Genomic DNA, 21,908 nt, shown 5'->3' on the forward strand with positions numbered 1-21,908 from the left:
GGGGTATTAGAAACACAGAAACAGGATTCAAAGAGGAAATGGCAAACAAAAACTAAATCCTGGACATCTGATTGCTCTTTAGTCTTCTTGGTGGTTGCATTTCCTTCACTGAAACCTTCAAGTTCCACTGTGCTGTAGATCTGCCTTTTTTTATAAGTTCTCTTCTATTTCTAATTTATCACTGGATGTCACCCTGTGACCTCTTCCCTGTCCATCCAGCAGAGGCATGTAATACCAATGTTCCAATGATATCAAGCTCTACAGCTGCTTCCACGGATTAAGGCCAAAAAACGAGTAGCCAGCAGCTACACTACAACCGAAGTTTCCAAGGCACACTGAAATATACAATGGAGAATCGTTGCTAAATCGTGTCCCATGGTTGGTTGGTTGGTTGGTTGGTTGGTTATTTATTTATTTATTTAGTGCGAGTTAGCAATCAAGCTTGAAGCTGTTTTAAGCCTGAAAGCTACCATCCGAATAGTTTTAATCAATAGATTTTATTAAAACAATTATTTATTTGATTTTTAATCACAACCTCATTGCTGATTTTTACAAAAATGACACCATTAAAAAAGAAAACAAATGCAGTGGATTTTATCCTCAGCTATGTGCATGACAGGTTGCTTTACTTTAAGTCTGAGAATATGTTGGTTTTAGATTATTCAGATCACTTGAAACATCCTGAATTAGAAAGCAGTGATCACCCAGGTAAATGAAAGGATTACATGAGATAATGCATATAATATGCTCTGCACACTTTCTGGCAGCTAGTAAGCACTTTTTTTTTTTTTATTGGCAGAAATCATTATCATCCTTATAATTATTACTGTTATCATCTCAAGATCTGTTACAGATACTGTCCCTTATTTTATTTGCTCTATTTCTGTTAAACCACACTGGGTGACCTTACTGATCAAGAAGTATTTTTAGCGGGGGTGCCTGCGTGGCTCAGTGGTTAAGCATCTGACTCTTGATTCTGGCTCAAGTCATGACCTCTGGGTTGTAAGATTCTCTCTCTTCCTCTCTCTCTGTCCTTCCCTTGCTCTCCTCCTCAAAGCAAACAAACACAAACAGAAACAAAACACCCAAAACAAACAAACAAAAAAGAAGTATTTTTTTTTTTTTAGCTAAATGATTTAAACAAGGTGAGATGTAACCTATCCACTTCCAATAATTCCTCAGAACAAATGCTGGAAAATCTGTCTAGAGAAATAGCAAAGTACTGAAGTAGTAGCTCGCTTACAAGTCAGTGAATATTTTTAGGACTCTAAATGGATTAATCTCCTTTTCTTTAGGATGCCTAGGGCAGGTGTTGAATACTCACTGATCAACTAAGAGGCATGACTGGATTACAGATGGTCTTCCACAGAGGCAATGTAGTAGGGAGGAAAGGGAACAGAAAATTCAAGAACTGAAGATGAAAAATATATATAGGGAAAAGGAATACCAATACATGTTGTTTTCTCATGGAAAAAATTTTAAAAAGGTTTGCAAAATAGGTGTTTGTAAAGTAAAAAAAAAAAAATAAAGAGAAATTTACATTTCTCTTCTCACCTACACCATTAACTGCTTGAGTGAAGAGACACTATTTGCCTAGCCCTTAGGAAATGGTTGATAGGTATTTACTGAATGAATGAATAAATATTATATGAGATATAATATTTGATGGCACTTAAATTCAGGACTCCATGACCAGTTCTCATAGACACTTAGAATTATAATTAAAACACAATCCTATCTTAGATATTTGAAGAAACTTACCAATAAGTGGGTATGGTGCCTCTTCTTTGCCAGAATTGACCCAAAGCTGGTAATCTCTCTCAGAGCCCTTGGAGATAAAAATATTAACAATAATTCCATCACGTTTGGTAACTGAATAAGGACATATTTTGGGGGTGGATTTTTATGTTTGGAGAAAAAATGGGGACAATAAAAATGCTGTTCAAGTTCATGGGGGTGAATACAGTTTTTGAAGATGGCAATGCTAATTCCTACAATCCATATTCCTGTCTCATCCCTGGCAGAGGACTCAGCAGTCCTGTCCTCTCTTCCTAGTGATGACCAGCGATCCATAGACTGCAATGGAAGAAAGCCCTTATGGTTATGGGTAGCCCACAGAACGTAAAATTATAAGCCCCTTTACAAAGCAGAAAGCAATGTCCTAGTTTTCTAAAAGGCTGATCTCTTCATTAGAGTCCTGACTTCTGCCATGCCTCTGGACTTCTCAGAAAATACTGGACTTAATCTCCAACATGCCCCTGCAAAGACATCCTCGTTATCCAGAAAGCCACAACAATGCTGTGTCTGTGATGAAAAAGTGAAATCTCAAGGGCTGACTGTATTAGCTCAGCAGTTTCTGAGCAGAAGGAGAATGACCAAGAGGCTTTGAGGAGATAGGTGGCTGGCACAGTCTACACTGGTTTTATTTTGGGCAAGTCCAGTCCTGGATACAGAAAGGACAAGAATTCTAGAGAATAGGCCCAGTCATAGAACACAAAGAAATTGTTCACGGGCAGAATGATAGTCCAGCAATACTAAAAATCTCACTTGAAAGAAATAATACCAAATTCAATAGACTTTGCTGCATCCTCTAGGACAGGATAAAGGACAAATGTTCTAAATGAAGCTAGAAGAGACTGGCAATATTCAATATTCTTGCCTTTATCCTTGGATTAAAAATCAACGTTCTGACTTTATAATAGAGGGTCCTGGATGTGGAGAATTACTTCTGGCCCCCTCCTCTACCCTATTTGTCACTTCCTTCCCCATTCTCAACTTAAAAATTTTTATTGCAAATAGGGACGGCAGGCAAACTGATAAAAATCCTTTATTTTTTTTTTGTAGTATCTGAAAATATGCAATAACCCATTAGAGGAGCATAACCAAATAGCCTCCATTCCAAATTATAATGAATAGGAATATTTTTGGTCTCAGGACATGGATTACTTTTCTCAAAGGAAAAGCATAAGTAAAATGAATCCTGTCACTAATCAATCTCCTTTCCCTTCCCTTAAACTATTCCAAGATATAAACACATGAGCTTAAAAATCAATGCAGAGGCGCCAGCTTTACCCAGTGCACGTAAAATCTAATCATATCTTAAGTATATTATTAAATGTGACTAAAATAAATGAGATCTCTTACCCTAAATTGTGATTTCTCTGAGTGCCTAGGGGCGTAGGATAGCACTGTGTCCAAGTGAATTGAAATGCAGCTTAGAAGACTGTGACACATCTAAGACGTTTGGCATGCTGCAGCACAGTAACACCGCGCTTTCATGTTCGTAGACAGTCTTACTCAAGAAGTGGTGTTGTTCAAGTGCTTCCTCTAGTGTCCGTCCCTCTGAAAGTCACTCCCGTTAACACAAGGCCCACGGTATACGGTCTATACACTGGCAGGGCGGAGAGGACGAGGATTTTCCAGTGTTCTCCCTACCTCATCCTCAAACACGCCAATCTTCTCCATTAAATAAATTTCAAAAACTCACCTTTGGCCCGCAAAACAGAAAAAAGCAGAAGCTAAAAGTAAAATGGAGGGGAGATGCGGGATGCACACTAAAGCTCTTTAAATCCAGGATCTGATTCAAAGCTTGTTGTTGTTTTTAAAAGTTATTTATTTATTTATTTATTTATTTATTTATTTATTTATTTATTTATTTAAATTTACATCCAAGTTAGCATAAAGTGCAATAATGATTTCAGGAGTAGAAGTCAGTGCTTCATCCCCTTACTACAACGTGCAGTGCTCATCCCAACAAGTGTCCTCCTTAACGCCCCTCTCAAAGCTTGTTTTTCAATTTACCAATTCATTAGAGGTACCAGCCAACTCATCTTCTGGATCTGCAGTCAGTGAACATTGATTCTAGCTATGTGTTCTTCATGTATAAATTCTACTACAGAGCAAATCCTTCAGAATTCACCATCCTAAGACTGATGGAATCTTGGGATAATAGAATTAGGTAGAGGAGAAGAACCAGGAAAGGAGAGAAGAGAAGAACAGTGGTAGAGAGACACGTACATGTGAAAGAGGTTAGAACTTACTCATTAGAATCTTATACCAAGAAAACTCCCCAACTGAATATGTATACAGCATATACAATAAAAACACATATTATTATCATTCTAACAGCAGAGTCTAATCTTACTATGCTTTCCAGCTCAGGTAAGTTTTACAACGGCAGTATAAGAGGAGCATCTAATAGTAAGGCTTTCCTGTCCTTATTTCCTCCATTTTGGGGGGGACAAAACATGAATTAGGTATTGCCAGTAATCAGCTGTCTTATGATGAAAGGGATAATATTTATATGAACCTAAAGAATAAAAAGTTTGTTTTTCACTAAGAGTATGTAGGAGAGTAACTTACAGTTATCCCTAGCATTGGTAGTGACATGTTGATAACTTCATTTGCTGTATCTGAATTCCTTACTGTTATAGTTTTAGACTGCAGAAAAAAAAAAGAAATGAGAAATATAGTTATAAATAAAGGGTATTAAATCAGGTGAACAAATAAGTACTGTGAAATGATTACCCAAAGGCATCTCTCGATTTCAAGTGTTGACGGTGTAAAGCACATGACTTAAGTAGAAAACGAACCCTTGATATTCATTTACTTTCATTCCATTATATATTATGGCTTTTGATAAAACACCTATTTCTCTTAATATAAGGAATACGGGGCTCACCAAAAAGAAGGCCTTAAACAAGAAAGAAAAAGATTAACTACATATGAGAGAGAGTAGATGGACTACCCTCCCAGCCACAAAAAAGGACCTAGACAGGTTGGTCGACGCATCGAGTCCCTCACACAACCCGTCACAAAGAAGGGAGAGCGCTGCGCCACTTCGCACTGTGTCCTGAGCGCGGGCTCCGCAGTGCGGGTTTGACACGGTGTGGGTCCTGCTGTCATTTTCTCCACATGGCAAAAAGTGGAGGTAAAATCAGAATAAAAACTGGCTACACAAAGACATTTCAAGTTTAGAATTTTTAAAACCACTATTCTTTGAAGCACCTTCTATATGTCAAACACTGTGGCTACTGGGATTTCCAATGTTGAAATCTGCAGAGGCCTTAAAACCAGTGGGTCTAGAACTGAAAATTTCACAAAGCTCAATTCTGTTATCAGCTCTGCTACTGAAGAGGATATCCGGAATAGCTCTGTGCTAAATTACATTTAGAAGTTACTACTTAAAAATAGAAAGAAAGTTTGCAGCAAACAGAAAAGGGATTAACAAGATTTTGAGATATCTATATAGAGTTCATAGAATTCCAAGACACTTAAATATAGGACAACGCTATGCTGTCAAAAAAGAAATATTTACTATGCACATAGGATTTATGTGTTATAATTATCAGATGAATCAGCAATGAGGGCTGTGCCCCCATAGGGCTTAAACGGTACAAATAAGTAGTATAAATGGAAACAAAATCCCATAAAAATAAAAATGATATAAAAATAATGCTAAAGTGAAATTCACTGACAACTCACCACTTATCCTTCCATTACAGTATTTTTCTTTCTCTATGAGCCAATTACTCAACATGACAAACTGCCTCTTAAAGTTGTTTGCCAATTGATTTCAAATTGTGCTCCTTGTAACTCCAAGGATTATGCAAAAGTGTCTGAGAACCCAACAGGCAGGGCTTTGAGCACCAATCCCAGTGTCTGTCTTCTACTGGAGTGGCACAGATGTTTTACAAACTGGACTTTAACCTGAGATATAATTTCATGAACGGCATCTGCCTTTAAAAATGTTCAGTCCAGGGGCGCCTGGGTGGCGCAGTCGGTTAAGCGTCCGACTTCAGCCAGGTCACGATCTCGCGGTCCGGGAGTTTGAGCCCCGCGTCGGGCTCTGGGCTGATGGCTCAGAGCCTGGAGCCTGTTTCCGATGCTGTGTCTCCCTCTCTCTCTGCCCCTCCCCCGTTCATGCTCTGTCTCTCTCCCAAAAATAAATAAACGTTGAAAAAAAAAAAAAGAAAAAAAAATGTTCAGTCCAAAAACCCATCCTTAAATTAAATTTTAAAGAAATTCTCTCATGAAGTCTTTTGTAAAGTGAACAATCTATCCTGTAATACTATCTCCCAATGTACCTGGTTTCTAAGATAATGATTTTTCTTAATATTAGACATATGTTCAAAACAGTAATTATAAAAAAAAAACCCAGTAATTGTAAGATGTGTGTTTTCCCTTGCATGCCTTTGTGGCAGACAAAACAAATGAATTTCGGCAGATAGTCCTCTCTGGCTAATAAACAAATAAAAAAACCAGACAAAAATGAAAATGTGGATTCCCCCTCCCCCCCCCACGTTAGCAGAATTCACTGACCGGTTGTGTATAACTAAAGGCCAAGGATAAAGAATGTTTTCCATACATGCATGCCTATTTTGGTGGCAATCACTTTTTCTGGAAGCCGGGCCTCCCTGAGAGGAGACTCTTGCCATGAAGCAACTTCAGAGAGCAAAGGATAGTGTGTCATATCATTGTTGAGTTAACCAGGGTACCGTTGATAAACACAGAGCACCCAACCTGACATCTCCTGTCTTCTCTTCCAAAAAAGAGTGGGACTCTGGTCCTTTGTCAAATACATGCTTTCCATATACTGAAAATGTTAAAAAAAAAAATTGCAGGGGATTTTCCATGAAAATCCTAAATGTAACCAATTGCCACAACAATTAAATCAAGACTGGCAGAAGGTGGGTTTTTGTTTGTTTTTTGCTACTTTGCTATAGTAGATCTCTGTGTTTCACACCGTAAAAATTTGAGTATTTCCCTCAAGCAGTGACATCTGGCACTCAAGTCAGAACATTTGCATAACATTGGCCTTTGGCCAAAGCATAACTCTTTTGTACTACATCCTTTTCCAGTGTGATGTAGAGTTGTTGTGAAGTATGGCAATGCACAATGTCATAAAAATATCCACAAGTGTCCATTTTATTCGTTGTTGATAACATCTTGGCATTTATTCTCTATTTTTAGCCATCAAATTCTACATAATAACGAGGGATAAGTAGACTTAATTTTTATTTGACCAATATGATAAAAACTGTGGGGTAGGAACATGCTGATCCCTTAAAAATGTCATCTCTCCCAGCTCATACATTTATTAAGCCAATGGATTCAATCCCTAAAAACTCAGAGAATGAAAAACTCAAACCACCTTCTACTTAAGAAGTGACAGGTTAGAAAAAATTGCTTAATACTAATAGGAAATACATCCTTGTGGAAATGGCTTTACTACAAGCTGCTGCAGCTGCTACTGAAAGGATCCAGAGAAACATTAATGCCAGAGGGAGGAAAGAGACATCTGACAACCAATATTCTTTCCAAGTGTAAATGTTAAACACTGTTGTGAATAGGAATTTCTCTTGCTTCTCTTTCTCTAGGGTTTACTTTTCACATATACAAAGACATACATATACCCAGAAAAATGCATTTTCCCCACAACAGTACTTCTAAATGCCTACCTGCCATAGCACAAACATAGCCTGTCTATCTGTTTGCCTGTCTCTGGTTTTATCCACAGTGCTCTGCTTTATGAAGGGAGTTGGAATTTAATTTTCTGGCTTAGAAACACTTACGTAGGCACAATTCCCAACGTCCTTGGCGAAGATTTTGAGGGGAATGGTCTTCGGGTAGTCCTTCTCTTTCTCTAGATTGATGTATCTAATCAAAAGCAACGACAACCCAAAACAACACTGAGTCAGATGGATTTCGCTAATGGCTTATCTTAAAATCAATCTATTTTGCTAATATTTTCAGTATACTTATATGCTATTTTTTTTTTAATTTTTTTTTCAACGTTTATTTATTTATTTGGGACAGAGAGAGACAGAGCATGAATGGGGGAGGGGCAGAGAGAGAGGGAGACACAGAATCGGAAACAGGCTCCAGGCTCTGAGCCATCAGCCCAGAGCCTGACGCGGGGCTCGAACTCACGGACCGCGAGATCGTGACCTGGCTGAAGTCGGACGCTTAACCGACTGCGCCACCCAGGCGCCCCAATATGCTATTTTTTAAAAGACAGATGGAAAGATTCGGCAGAATCTGATTGCATTATGGGTTGAAAGATCATTAAAAAAAATTCTCAGGACATTAGGTACAGGCACAAAACGAATAGGGGATCTATTTCACTTGAGGTTTGAGGAGCACAGTCAGGTTTAGGCACCTCTGGGTGTTTTATCTTCCAAGTTTTCCTACCTTCTCTGGAGAGGCCCGGAATCTTACTGACAAGTACAGTAACATATATAATACCTTACTGCACCAAACTAAGACAGTGGCCTTTTAATTCTCATTTAGCTCTCTTGTTGAGTGTATATCTTCCCTTAGGAAGGCAGAGAGGGGAGAAGGGAGGGAAGGGTTATAGAAATAAGAGATGAACCTCAAGTTGACCATTTTTCGTCTGTATGCTCAAAGGTAGAGATCCTAATTGAGTTCTGAGGTGCTCAGAAAACCCTCCATATTTGGAAACTTAATACACGCTTTGAGGAAACTGTTAGCTCCAAATGGTAGGCTCGGGAGATGCGAGAGATTATGGACTAATTTCTGTCTAGAATGATCTAACCAGACCTCAGTTCTCCCTCCTAGGAAGTAAGGAATACATGTAATGAAGAGATTATTTACAGTAAGTAGTAGCTGGTGTACAGTTCACACAATAGTTTATTTTGAGGACAAATGAATAATTTCTACTAAGAAAAAGGGGAATAGCTTGGGGTATATCTCTGTGGAGAAGAATTTAATTCTTTTAACTACAAGTTAAAGATTAAAAATATGCACATGGAAACAATACCTCTGAAGGAGAGAGAGCCATTTGTCCTTTTGTTCTGGAGAACTGCAATCAAAGAAAATAGGAGAGAAAAATTAAACACACAACACATTTATGCTAACATATCTGAGACTGTCGTTCCAGACGAACTATCAGTGGCCTGTCGCTGGGGCAGCCATATACTCCCACAACTCTGACAGAGCTGCGTTCTGGAGAGTCCTCAGCCGGAAAATCCCCACCAGGAAAAACTGTACGGTCGAGTTCAGTTTTACTAAAACCTCTTGAGTAGATCCAAGACAGGGCCACTTTCCACTTTATGGCTTTTTTGCAAGTATAAGTCTAGTTTGATCTGGAATCCAAACACCTGGCTGGTCAAAAACATACACAAGCTATCTGATCATGAGCAAATCACTTCTCATCTCTAAGCTTGTTTCCACATCTGTAAAATGGGGCTAGTTGTCTCAGAGTGTTTTTGCAGCTTTAATTGTTACACAAACATAAAGTATGCTCAATTAAAGAGAAATTTGGCATATTGATGGACACATCTTGGGCCAGAAACCAGTTTCCTGTCAGGAAAAGAAGTATTTATACATGTAAACAGCATAATTTAGCAAACTGGTTCTCATAAAACGTATCCTTAATTACTATAATCTTCTAAGATCAATTAGTTTACAACTAAATCATTATTAATAATTTTTCTGAAGTTATTGCTTAGCTTAATTCTTAAGCTAAGAAATAATTCAATGTTTATTTCTATATGGTCTTGTTACTCACTATCTTGTAAAGTCATATTTCTAATCTTCTTAACAAACTTGGAAACCCTAGTTCTTCTGTTCCAGAAAAATACACTTAACAAATATTTGTAATTTGTTTCTAACTCTGTTGCTTAGCAATTTTCTCCACCCGCAACCTCCTAAGATCAGTTATCAGAAAGTGTATGACATCTTTTACCACTGACCATACAATTTCCATCTCCCACAATTCTTTACAACCTTTTGATGTATTCACCTTTCTTAAACAGAACATTTTCTACGTTCATTTGTGCCAAATCTTAGACTTATTTACAAAAAACTGTGTTGAAAAACAGGTGAGTTTTCCTTAGACCTGTGAACTTTTTTCAAAGCAGTTAAAGAAAATTGCCCCTTTAAAACACTTGGTATTTTTTGTTAACTTTTAATTTTTTATTGACGTGAAAGGCACAGAAAAAACTATGTAATGCTTAAGTGTACAGCTTGAAAATTTTTTACAAAGTGAACACACCTGTGTGGTTGAAATTCAGATTACGAAACCTCGGGAAGACTCTGTGTGCGCCTAACTTCTAACAGAACTGGATAGTTTTGTTTTCTCTATTATAAATGTAACCAAACAATATGTACCATTTTGTGTCTGGCTTCTTTCCTTCCACATTATGTTTATGAGACTTAGGTATATTACTGTTCTTAGAACATTCATCCTCACTGCTGTATTGCGTTCCATTGTCTGAATATACAGCATGAATTACTTCAAAAATGAACAGTTTATGAAGTGTGCAAGTTAACTCACTGAGATTGATTTATATAGTATTCCTGTGTCTTCCCCTTCACCTAGCCTGTTCAAGAATCCAGACCTTCTCTTTCTTCAGTGATTTTTAATCTCTGGCACTTCTACAGAAATAAGAACAAAGTTATCTCAGAGTTTCACAAACACCTAAGCTCATGTGATAAGAGTAAGAAGAGGAGGAAAGAATTATATCTTAGAGAAGGAGAAATGGCAGGGCAGCCTGGACAGATTCTCTCAAGTTTGGGAGGGGACAGACTCTGTTATCCTTGGGAGTGCACAGGGACCCAGATGTTATTTGGTTGAGGTGCCTCAAGAAAGAGAAAGACCCCACAGGAAATGACTGCTGGCAGTAACTGGGGAGGCCTGTTCCTAAGTTTTTATATCCGTGAAAACAGCTGCATCCCACACGCGGCAAGGAGTCAGAGCATCTCTGAATGTAAAGGACAACTCTGGGCACAGAAAAAGATAATGTCAGCAGTGACCACAACAGACCAAAGGTCATCTTTGGAAGACATCTGTTTGGAAGACATCACAGAAACCTCCTGCATTCTGGTTCTACTCTAAGAAAACAGGGTTCCAGTAAAGAAGAAAATTTGATTTCCTAACAGTCTGGCAAGTGGAGGCTCAGGGTGAGTTTTAATTTGATCTATAAATAAACAGGCTTTTCTTGACTACCTGAGTTTATAGATTGAGATCCATACTAGGTGCTTAAGTTAAAATATTCTTCCTCTGATTCTTCTGACAGATAGCTCCATGTCAGATTTAAGTACTTCCTGTGTCTTTTGAATAATGTTCTCATTACTGTGTAGTTATCTGTAATATCAAGGCACGGTACCTGTTTTTCTGGTAGATATAGATCCTAGGTTTGAGGATCAGGGTACAAGAGATATGAAATTCCTTCTGGTCTTTTTTGAGATGTGATGATGTACTCTGTTTCCTAAGGTAAAGCATGAAAAGTTCAGTGTTGGCTCTTCCCCTAACTTGACACAACTGGGAATTCCTCACTGATTCTGGCAGTTGTCAGTCCTAGATTTCAAAACTATCAGTCTTTACCTTTTTGTTTCTTTACAGACGTTATAGTGACTGGCTAGGAGAGAATGCTTCTTGAGCTGCTAGCCTGATGGTATTTTAAACTGATCATGACCTAGATTTTTCTTAATATTTATTTGATATATACCATTTCTGGCATTCTTCAACCCTTCCTAAAGATCCAAGCTTCCCTCCAATATCATTTCACTTCGGGCTGAAAAACTTCTGTCAGCATTTTTTTTTTTTTTTGGAACAAAGTTCTGCTGGAATAAATTTTTAGAGTTAAAAAAAATCTATTTTACCTTCATTTCTGAAGGATATTTTTGCTGAACATAGTATTCTAGTTTGAGAGTTTTCCATTTCCATTCCACTGTCTTCTGAAATTGCCCAAGTTTCTGATGAAAAAACCACAGTGGTGCAAATCACTGCTCCCCTAAATGTAATGTGCTGTTTTTCTCTGGCTGCTGTTAAGATTTCCTCTCATCTTTGGTTTATAGCAGTTTGTCTATATAACATAACTAAGTGAAATTCCCTTCATATTCCTGTTTGGGGTTCAATGATTCTGTACATTTGTATCTTTCACAAAATTTGGAATGTTTCCAAACCATTATTTCTTCAACTATTTGTTTGGTCCCATTTCCCTTCTCTCCTTTTCCTGAGTTGCAATTACATGTGTATTATATCTTCTGGTATTTTCTAACAAGTTTCTGGTGCATTTTTCATTAAAAAATGTGTTTGTTTTCTCTGTTCTGCACATTGGACAATTTGTATCAATGTATCCTCAAATTCACTGACTCTTTCCCCTTTCATTTCTATTCTGTAACTATAAGATATTGCGGTTTTTCAGTTCTAAAATTTTCATTTGGCTCTTTTTTATATTTTCTCTTTCACTGTTGAGAAATATTTTCGTTCATTTCACTTGGCTTTTTTCCTTAGAGAGCACAATATAAAAGTTGCTTTAAAGTTCTTTTTGGGCAATTCCAACATATGGATCATCTCAGGATTGGCCTCTATTGGTTATCTTTTCCCTTTTCTGATTCTTTGTATGTCAAGAAATTTTATACTGTATTCTAGACATTATGAATATTTTGTTTTAGAGACTCTGAGTGCTGTTATATTTGCAAAAGAGTATTGGTGTTTTTGTTATTAACAGGTAACTAACATGATTAGACTGAAGCTGCAAATTCTATCTTACTTGTGGTGAACAGAACCTTGGTTCCATTCTTTGATCCTCAGATTCAAGCTGTTTTGAGTCTCTTCCACGCATGTTGGTTCAGCAATCAGTCAGAGACTTGGGTAGAGTCTGTCCGCAAAATGTGAGCCTTCCCTTCTCTGATACCATCCTTTTTGAGACTCCTTCCCTCACGATCTTGTGGCTGTGGCTGACTCAGGCTCTTATTCTGGTTGTTCAGCCAGAAAGACTGGGGGTTTCTGTCAGTTTAGTTGCCCTGCACCATGACATGACTGTAGCCTGCCCTTAGGCCAATGCGTTAAACATAGGAAACTCACCCAATGCTGGTGCCTCCTTCCAAGTTTCAATTCCTCTCCAAAATCTGCCAACTTTTGTTCACTTGCCAGACCCTTTAGGTGGTTGTTGTCTGTATTTTATTCAGAGTTTAAAGTTGTTATCTGTATGGTGGTCAGTCTATTAAGACCTCACTCTGTCTGCTGTATCAGGGACAGAACTCGTCAACACAACTTTTTTTAATTTTAAATACTATTTTAAACTTGAAATAAGTTTAGACTTTCAGAAAAGTTGCTGCGATAGTACAGAGGGTCCTTGTATACCTCTCACCAGTTTCAGTTTCCTAAAGTTGATGCACACTTGTCAAACTAAGAAACTATTACTGGTATATTACTATTAACTAAGTTCTTGACTATTCAGATTTTACCAGTTTTTCCATTAATGTCCTTTTTCTGTTCTGGGACCCAAACCAGGATAACACATTGCATTTAGTTATCACATCTCCTTAGTGACTGGTCTATGACAGTTTTTCCTGTTTTGTTTTTTTTGGTTTGTTTTTGTTTTTTGCTGTGATAATCTGGAGGAGTGCTGGTCAGCTTAACCTACAGAATATCCTTCAATCTGGGCTTGTTTGATGTTCATCTCATGCTTGGACTGGGACTATGGGTTTTGACGAGGATAATACAACGGTGACCTGCTCTTCTCATCACATTCTATCAAGGGGCACATGACATCATTAGTCATGTTAACCTTAATCTTTCTGGGTAAGGTACTATACTTTTTGAAGAATACAACGTATGTAAAACTTGTTTATACATCTGTACTTCTTCTTATAACAAGTTTCATAAAAACCTCTTAATTAAAGACCTCATGTAGTCTTGTCCCTCTCTAGAAATCCCTTCCTTTCACCTGTAACTCCAAGGAGATTAGGCAACGGAAAATGATACTATCTAGAGAAATCTGTCATGGAAAAGAAGATATGCAGACAATGATATAGACACATGTTTCTTCCAAGTAAGTTCTTAAAATCTTGTGGTAGGCCAATAATGCATAATAGAACTTAATGACATGCCTGTTATTTTTTTTTAATTTTTTTTTTCAACATTTATTTTATTTTTGGGACAGAGAGAGACAGAGCATGAATGGGGGAGGGGCAGAGAGAGAGGGAGACACAGAATCGGAAACAGGCTCCAGGCTCTGAGCCATCAGCCCAGAGCCTGACGCGGGGCTCGAACTCACGGACTGCGAGATCGTGACCTGGCTGAAGTCGGACGCTTAACCGACTGCGCCACCCAGGCGCCCCTACATGCCTGTTTTTTATTAGAAGATTAACAGCTTGGAAATTTTGAGTTATTTGGCTTTAGGATGATACCTGACGTGTCTGGTGGTAGAGGGGAGAGAAGAGACCAAGAGAAAAACGTGTGCATGTGATGAGCCCAATACTTTAAGTGTAAAACAAATACCGGACATGAGGGTGCAGCTGTTCAAAATCACAGGTGTGAGGTTTGGTATGCTCACCTGGAACTGAGAAGTGCCAACGTGGCACATTCGGGTTGAGAGTACAAAGATTCTCTATTTATACATTCTCCATCCCCATCCCAGTCACAGGGTGAGTCTTAGGAAACTAACTTTTACTTCTTGGGTCATGAATTCATTTTTGATTGTCACATCTCTATGCCAAATCAGAACCTGATTGTACAGTTCAGGTACCCCCATTATTTCACAACGTTAATTTTATTTCTATCATTAAAAACTATTTAGTTAGAAAATCTGGGAGTATAAAAGTTATTCAAGCTTAAATGGACGATTCTATGCAATTTTTCAGTAAAAGTCTGTTTCAGTGGGTTGAAAAGATCAAGTCAAAAGCTCACTATGTAAAACAATACCTGAACATGAGCAAAGGGGAGGTTGGAGAGTGCGGTCTCTGCGTGAGCCTCTATTCCTCTCCCACAGCCCGAGGTCTTTCAGCAGAGCCCCTCTAAAAATCACTGGTCAAACCAAGATAGAGGACTCCAGTGTTCTCACTATTTACCATTACTCTCCACATATTTTAATAAGAAGCTCTTGGGGAGAAATACAAGGCATACGAGTGTCTTTACTGGAGGCATGTCAAAAGATGACTTCAGAATAAATCAGAATAAAATATTTCCCTTTGAAAAATCAATAGAACAAAATTGGATTAACTTTTTATTTTTCATCCTAGAAATTACCTAGTTGACTGCATTTAACATGTAAATACAGCAGACGCTATGGTTCTTACCTGAAAGTGGCCACGAAGTTCACCGTGGGCCAGCCCAAGACAAACGATTTCAGGGCATTGGTGTTGCCTTCTCCCACTTCGTCCACACAGCTTGCTGTCCACATGTCACTTAATTTAATTTTATTTTTTATCTTAAAGTTGTTGTTATATCTAGAAAGATAAAAACCACACAGGACTTCTTGTTGTTTTGTTTCCTAAATTTTATGAGAGCTCCTGTACTTGTGACAAGAGGACAGTTTCCACTAATCATAGGCAAAGAGTGTCTTATTCACTGTTTGTGACTTCAGTGCTTACAGCAGGAGACTGTAAGATGGCTGATTACCTGTGACCCCAAAGGCTCTGGAAACATGTGTTGTATTAGTCCTTATGCCTGCATTTATGGGCAGCAAACGGCCATAAGCTATCTATATTTTTTTTCTAAGTTGAGCATTACATTTGGATCAAAAATCTAATTTTAAATTTACTGCTGTACTAAAAAATTAATGCACTTATTATTTATAACTTCCTTACTTCCAAAAAGATTTGAGTGGATGAACAAAAGGTTAAAATACACATTACTTATTAAAATACTTATAAAATTTTCACCTTAAGAGAGAGAGATGCACATAAAAATTATAATCTGGAATTAGAGGAATTTTCAGCATATTTCCAACTGAATGGTTACAAGTTTTTCTAGTCTTTACAAGCAAAGGTTAGTTAAATTTCTTTAAAAAAATGTTTTTTCTGGGATGCCTGGGTGGCTCAGTCAGTTAGGTGTCTGACTTCAGCTCAGGTCATGATATCGTGGTTCTGGAGTTCAAGCCCAGTATTGGGCTCTGTGCTGACCGCTCAGAGCCTAGAACCTGCTTTAGATTCTGTCTCCCTCTCTCTATCTAACCCTCTCTCACTCAAGCTCTCTGTCTCTCAAAAAAGAATAAACATTAAAAAATTAAAAAAGTTTTTTTTCTTTTAGAGAGCAAGAGAATGACCAGGGGAGAGAGGCAGCAGGGGAGACAGAGAGAGAATCACAAGCAAGCCCCATGCACAGCGCAGAGCCCAACATGGGGCTCGATTCCATGACCCTGGGATCAAGGACGGAGCTGAAGTCAAGAGTTGGATACTCAACCAACTGAACCACTCAGGTGCCCCTAAATTTCCTTTCTTAAAAGTTTGTTCATATCATTTCCCCTTGTATTCTGGCTAAAATTGAAAAACTCTAGCTAAAAACAGACCCTTAACTAAACTGGAAAAAAAAAAAGGCAGGAAGTACTACACTTAAGTGGAGTTAACACAATTAATATTTATCTCCAAGGACCCAGAAGGTAATCTACTTTAAGTTAGCAATGAAATCGCTTTTTGACAATTCCTACCTAATCTTCCTTAGAACCTAATATTGAAACCACCATTATCTCTTGACCTAAATTCACAGATTTCATGCTCATAATGGACCTGAGACTTAGTTAGAAGGCACTGGGAAAGATAAAGAGAATGCTTAGGGAAACTTGGACACTTCCTATCACTCAGAGCCATTTGTGGAAACAGAAAAAAACTGACATGAAATCAAAGACACTTCATATGGCAGTATTCCTAAAACTCCTCCATGGAATATTTAAAGCCAAAACTCTTCAGTCGGATTTATGAAATGAAAAAGGATCTTGCAGGAACTACGCACGAAGGATAACCTAGATTCAAAGCTTCATTTATACTTCCTGTGGGGCACACTCACTGTAAGTGTAACAGAAAAGCACCTTGTGGCATAATAGCGTTTTTCTATATTTCATTTCAATATTTTTTTCATCCCGTTGCTACAAATCTTTGGATTATTTATTTTTGAGAGACAGAGTGCAAGCGGGGGTGGGGCAGAGACAGGGAGGAAGATGCAGAATCCAAAGCAGGCTCCAGGCTCTGAGCTGTCAGCACAGAGCCCGACGCAGGGCTTGAACTCATGAACCGTGAGATCATGACCTGAGCCGAAGTCGGACGCTTAAGCAACCGAGCCACCCAGGCAGTCCCCAAAACTTTGGATTTTTAAAAATCAAACAGACACCGAAGATAAAATTTTATTTCCTTTTTAAAAAATATTATTTTTTGAGAGCGACTATTTAGGTAATCTAAAAACATGAAAGTACACATGTTTTTCAAAGAAAGGTATGTTTCCGTATCTCTTGTCACACAGTTTGTGTTTTCTAATGCAGGTCTCTCTCTATATCAGATACTTCAGATACCAGGTGGGAGCTGTTCACATTTACGGCCCTGAAGAAAAGTCATTGCGATGATTTTTTCCCCTAAATCAATAAAGTGCCAAGATTACCTACCTTCTGATACAAAAAATAAGAAGTTGCCTAAAAGTGTAAACAATCACTTCCATTCTACTAGCTATTATTTACTGAGAATTTCCCATTTGCCATCCAGTCATTGTGGTAAACACTTTACACATATTATTAGTTTAATCCTCAAACAGTTTACAGATAAGGAAAAGGAGTTATGGAGAGATTTAGCTAAGTAACTTGCCAAAAGTCACACAGCTTGAATCTGAACTTGAGCAGTGTTGACTTTCTAGCTAATTTAATGCTCTTAACTATGTATTTATAAAAAGCCCTGGATGTTGTCAGTCTTATAAATAAAGCATCTGGATGCAAGTATTTTACCATGAAGTTCCCTTCAGCTTTTCTATCTTCAGCCTGTTTTTTATCTCTCTGTACCTCCATGGTTTTCTGATGGGACTGTCACTACAGAGGTGGAGAGGAATCTCATACCCACTCATGTCTGCAAAGATAAATGGAGTAGTTTCAAAATATTTAAAACCTGTATTAAATAAAATTTTTATATTAAGATGGATAGTTCTGGGGTCATAGTGTGTTTCTTCAAAATTTTCACTCTCAATTTCCAATAGTATCAGACTATTCTAATAAAATTTACAAAGTAACAACCCAAAAAGCAATTCTTTATTTCCACAGTGTAGTCCCTTACTACAAATTTAATAAGATGAGAGATGTATGTCCTTGTTTTTCTGTGCTCCAGTCTTTGTACTAGAAGGAATGCCAGTAAACTGCTGAAATACACAGGATTCTAGGGAGATGCCCCTCCAGTCTAAGATGGAGATGTTTTACTAAATACGCTTTGGGGTAGAGAACATGGTATATTCCACAAGAATCTGATGATAATTCTACTGATAATGAATACATGATCAGAACTTTTTTTTCTCATCATCTTTGTGACCTAAATAGAACACATCATTATTTCCCTATTTATATAGGAAATTAATATGAGAAAAGCTATGGCTTAGGAAGGTACAAAGTACCTAGTCACTTCCTTTTAGTACATTCCAAATGGCTGCTCTATAGTTATTAATGGAACATTAACTTCCTTCTAAATACTTTAAAGTTTTTAAGCACTGTCTTAAAAGATGGAAAGCCATAATTCTATCAGAAAAATAGCTTTTTATTTAGCTTTGGAAGGAATATGAAAGTAGTCCCTAAGGTCCCATTCAGTTTTAATACTTGTTCTAATTGAGTATGGAAAAGAACGACCACAAAGTCAAGGTAATTTTAGGTAAACATTGTCAACATTCAGCATAAAGTGAATAAAATACCTTAGCCAGTAAAAGTACAAAAATGAAAAACAATTTGTATTATTGCATTCACTAAAATCACTTAGTTTCACTAAATAAATATAAATAAATACGGAACAGCTGGTCAACTAGTTACCCCACCTGAACTTATTTCTACAGCATCAACCTAAGGGCCGAAAGCAGTTCCCAAATGGAGCCTGAAGATGAGCTGAAGTAGTATTGAACTTGAGGTAGTGAATTTGTTTACTAAGCACTAAGTAACTCCTATCATTTCAACAAATGAATTGATTGAGGGTATAACCCCATCTTCTGTCACAGGGTAAAAAGTGGCAGAGATCTGGTATTACAGGGGCTGGTTCTTCTTGGTTGCCATTTATTTCAGGAAAAAGTATTAAGTTTTTATTAAGAAGGATCTGTGAATATATCAAATGTTATCTACGAGAATGACCATATAATGATAAATTGTGGTCAGAATTTCTGCAAGGTGGCAGTATTCACAAATCATGATTATCTTCTCAAATCCTTATGTCCTCTCTATGGCAAGGGTCTTGGGCTCATGCCCCTCACCCCAAATTAACTTCGATCACTCACACTTTTTAATATCCTCAATAAATGTAGAAAGTACTTAAAATAATCTTTCATGAATTGACTCTCTTAAATAAAAACAGAATTAAATCAACTGTTACTAGATTTTGTCACTTAATAAAAACATTTAGGTAGACACAAACAGGTATCCCAAAAGCAGTAGGTGAAAAAACATGGTGTATATCTTATGCGAGAAAAGGACAATCAAAATAAAAAGTCAGCTATACAAGTAGATGATGGGCACAGATTTGGCAGTATATTTAAAACAGCAATTTTCGGGGCGCCTGGGTGGCGCAGTCGGTTAAGCGTCCGACTTCAGCCAGGTCACGATCTCGCGGTCCGTGAGTTCGGGCCCCGCGTCGGGCTCTGGGCTGATGGCTCGGAGCCTGGAGCCTGTTTCTGATTCTGTGTCTCCCTCTCTCTCTGCCCCTCCCCCGTTCATGCTCTCTCTCTCTCTCTGTCCCAAAAATAAATAAATGTTGAAAAAAAAAATTTAAAACAGCAATTTTCTAGTGGTAAAGAAACTATATAAAATTTTTTTCAGCAAAACACTATATAGGTTACATAAAACCACATAATGTCTACATTAGCAATAACCAGAACAGTAAGTGACAGGTAAGAAAACAAGTCTTCTACTCTAAATATTATCATAATTGTTGAGGAAAAAACATCCAAAAAAGGTGAAGGAAAATACTTTCCTTCACAAGAATTGAATACATGCTATAAGTAAATAGTCTCTAAGATCCTAAAGTATAGGAAATGGATTACTGTAATAGGTTTTTGTTGTTTGCTTATCTCTCTGCAGGCTGAGCACAAAACCATGCACATATTGAGTAAAATGGGGAACAGTACAAAGGGCCACCCACTGGAAATAAGGCCTAGATTAAAATCCCAGTCCACCACAACTCCTGTTACATGACTTTGGGACAAACCCCCCTGAGTCTCAGTATTCATGACCTAAAACAACTCTTATCTTGCAGGATTGTTAGGAAAAGGTAATAAGATCTTTGTGACCCTGTTAGAGTATCTAGCATACAGAACCCATCCAATACATTTTATGTAACGAAACGGCAACTAATGTACATTAAAAAAATAATGATTTGTTCCTCATTCGACAGCACATAGCTTCGAATGGACCTAATACAGAGGCTTCCATGGACAGACTTTCCTTTCTCTACATTGCTATATTGCTATCTATAACAACAAATCCACTTCCAAAACGACATCTGTAGGCATTACTTGTATTCAAAATATGTTTTAACCTTTGCTGATTTTGAGTTTCATTCTTCTGTCATCATAAAAAATATGTGGTAAGATTTCAACGTTACTAATTTTGTTAAGACCTGAGCTACTGCTGGTCAGGAGGGCTTTTATTTAAAAAAAAAGAAACCAAAAAACCAAAACAAACGAAAACGACAAAAAGACGAGTGTCGGTAAGGACATGGAGACACTCCAACCCTTGTGCATTGTTGGTGGGAATGTAAAATAGTGCGGCCACTATGGAAAACAGTATGGAGGTTCCTCAAAAAAAATAAAAGCAGATCCAGAAATCCCACTTCTAGGTATTTATCAAAGAAGTGAAATCAAGATGTTGAAGAAATATTAACACTCATGTTCAGTGCTGCACTATTTACAATAGCCAAGGTGTGGAAAGAGCCTAAATGTCCACTGGTAAATGAATGGATAAACAAAATGTGGTATATACATACAATGGAATATTATTCAGCAGACTTTAAAAAGAAGGAAATCCTGCAATATGCAACAATGCGCATTAACCTAGCAGACATTGTGCTAATGAAATAAACCAGTCACAGAAGTACAAATACTGTGTGATGCCACTTACATGAGGTATATAAAATAGTCAAACCCATAGAATCAGAGTGGAATGTTGGTTGCCAAGGGCTAAGGGGAGAGAGAAAATGAAGAGTTTTGCTAATTAATAAGTATAAAGTTTCAATTATGCAAGATGAATACATTCTAGAGATCTGCTATACAACACTGTGCCTATTAGTTCACAATACGGTCTTGTACACTTAAACATTTGTTAAGAGGATTTCCTGTTAAGTGTTCTTCCCGTAATAATAAAAAAATACATTCTGAAGCACATTCCGAAACAGTTTTCTTATCTTTATCCTTGCCTCTAACTTTCAAAAGAAAATATCAATGGTTCACTAAGCATTCTAGCCAGACAGCAGAACACATACTGGTTAAAAGCACTCTGGGGGCATCTGGGTGGCTCAGTCGGTTAAGTGTCTGACTCGAAACTCGGGTCTAGATCTCAGGTTTGTGGGTGTGAGCCGTGCATTAGGTTCCATGCTGGATGTGGAGCCTACTTAAAAAAAAAAAAAAAAAAAGCACAGACCTAGGTTCAAATGTGGGCTCAACTAATTACTAACCGTGATCTTGCTGAAGTCACTTAACTTCTCTGAGTATCAATTTCTTCTTTAAAAAGAAAAAAATAGCATCTGCCTGACAGAACAGTTATACAGGTTAAAGTCTCTAGAAAAATCCCTATTATACAATAAGATCCAAATAAATGTGAGGTCTCTATTGTTGTTAGCACCACTCAGAGTAAATACACTGCTTTGCAAAATTAGTATTGAGCCTTGTCCACGTCTTCTTTACGACATGGCGTAACTTAGGTGTGCGAGTGACAATAGTAGAAAAAAGTATTTACTGTTCTCTGGTGACTAAAATCTTGTTAATGTTACTGGATTTACTG

General features: G+C 37.6%; 1 protein-coding gene across 2 annotated transcripts in view; it reads right to left on the reverse strand.

Moving 5' to 3' along the window:
* The window catches only part of ARHGAP20 (Rho GTPase activating protein 20), a 128,425-nt gene that overhangs the window by 27,220 nt on the left and 79,297 nt on the right, over positions 1-21,908 (reverse strand). Inside the window, exons 4-9 of one of the 2 annotated variants that reach the window (XM_043579280.1) lie at positions 15,052-15,201; positions 11,133-11,234; positions 8,783-8,824; positions 7,575-7,659; positions 4,363-4,440; positions 1,762-1,828 (exon numbers count right to left, since the gene is read on the reverse strand). In XM_043579280.1, the coding sequence (XP_043435215.1) occupies positions 1,762-1,828; positions 4,363-4,440; positions 7,575-7,659; positions 8,783-8,824; positions 11,133-11,234; positions 15,052-15,201 (524 nt within the window). The remainder of the gene's footprint in view (positions 1-1,761; positions 1,829-4,362; positions 4,441-7,574; positions 7,660-8,782; positions 8,825-11,132; positions 11,235-15,051; positions 15,202-21,908) is intronic. The other variant, XM_043579281.1, reaches the window with a different exon arrangement.

Source organism: Prionailurus bengalensis, chromosome D1, assembly GCF_016509475.1.
Source record: "Prionailurus bengalensis isolate Pbe53 chromosome D1, Fcat_Pben_1.1_paternal_pri, whole genome shotgun sequence".
NCBI classification, from domain to species: domain Eukaryota; kingdom Metazoa; phylum Chordata; class Mammalia; order Carnivora; family Felidae; genus Prionailurus; species Prionailurus bengalensis.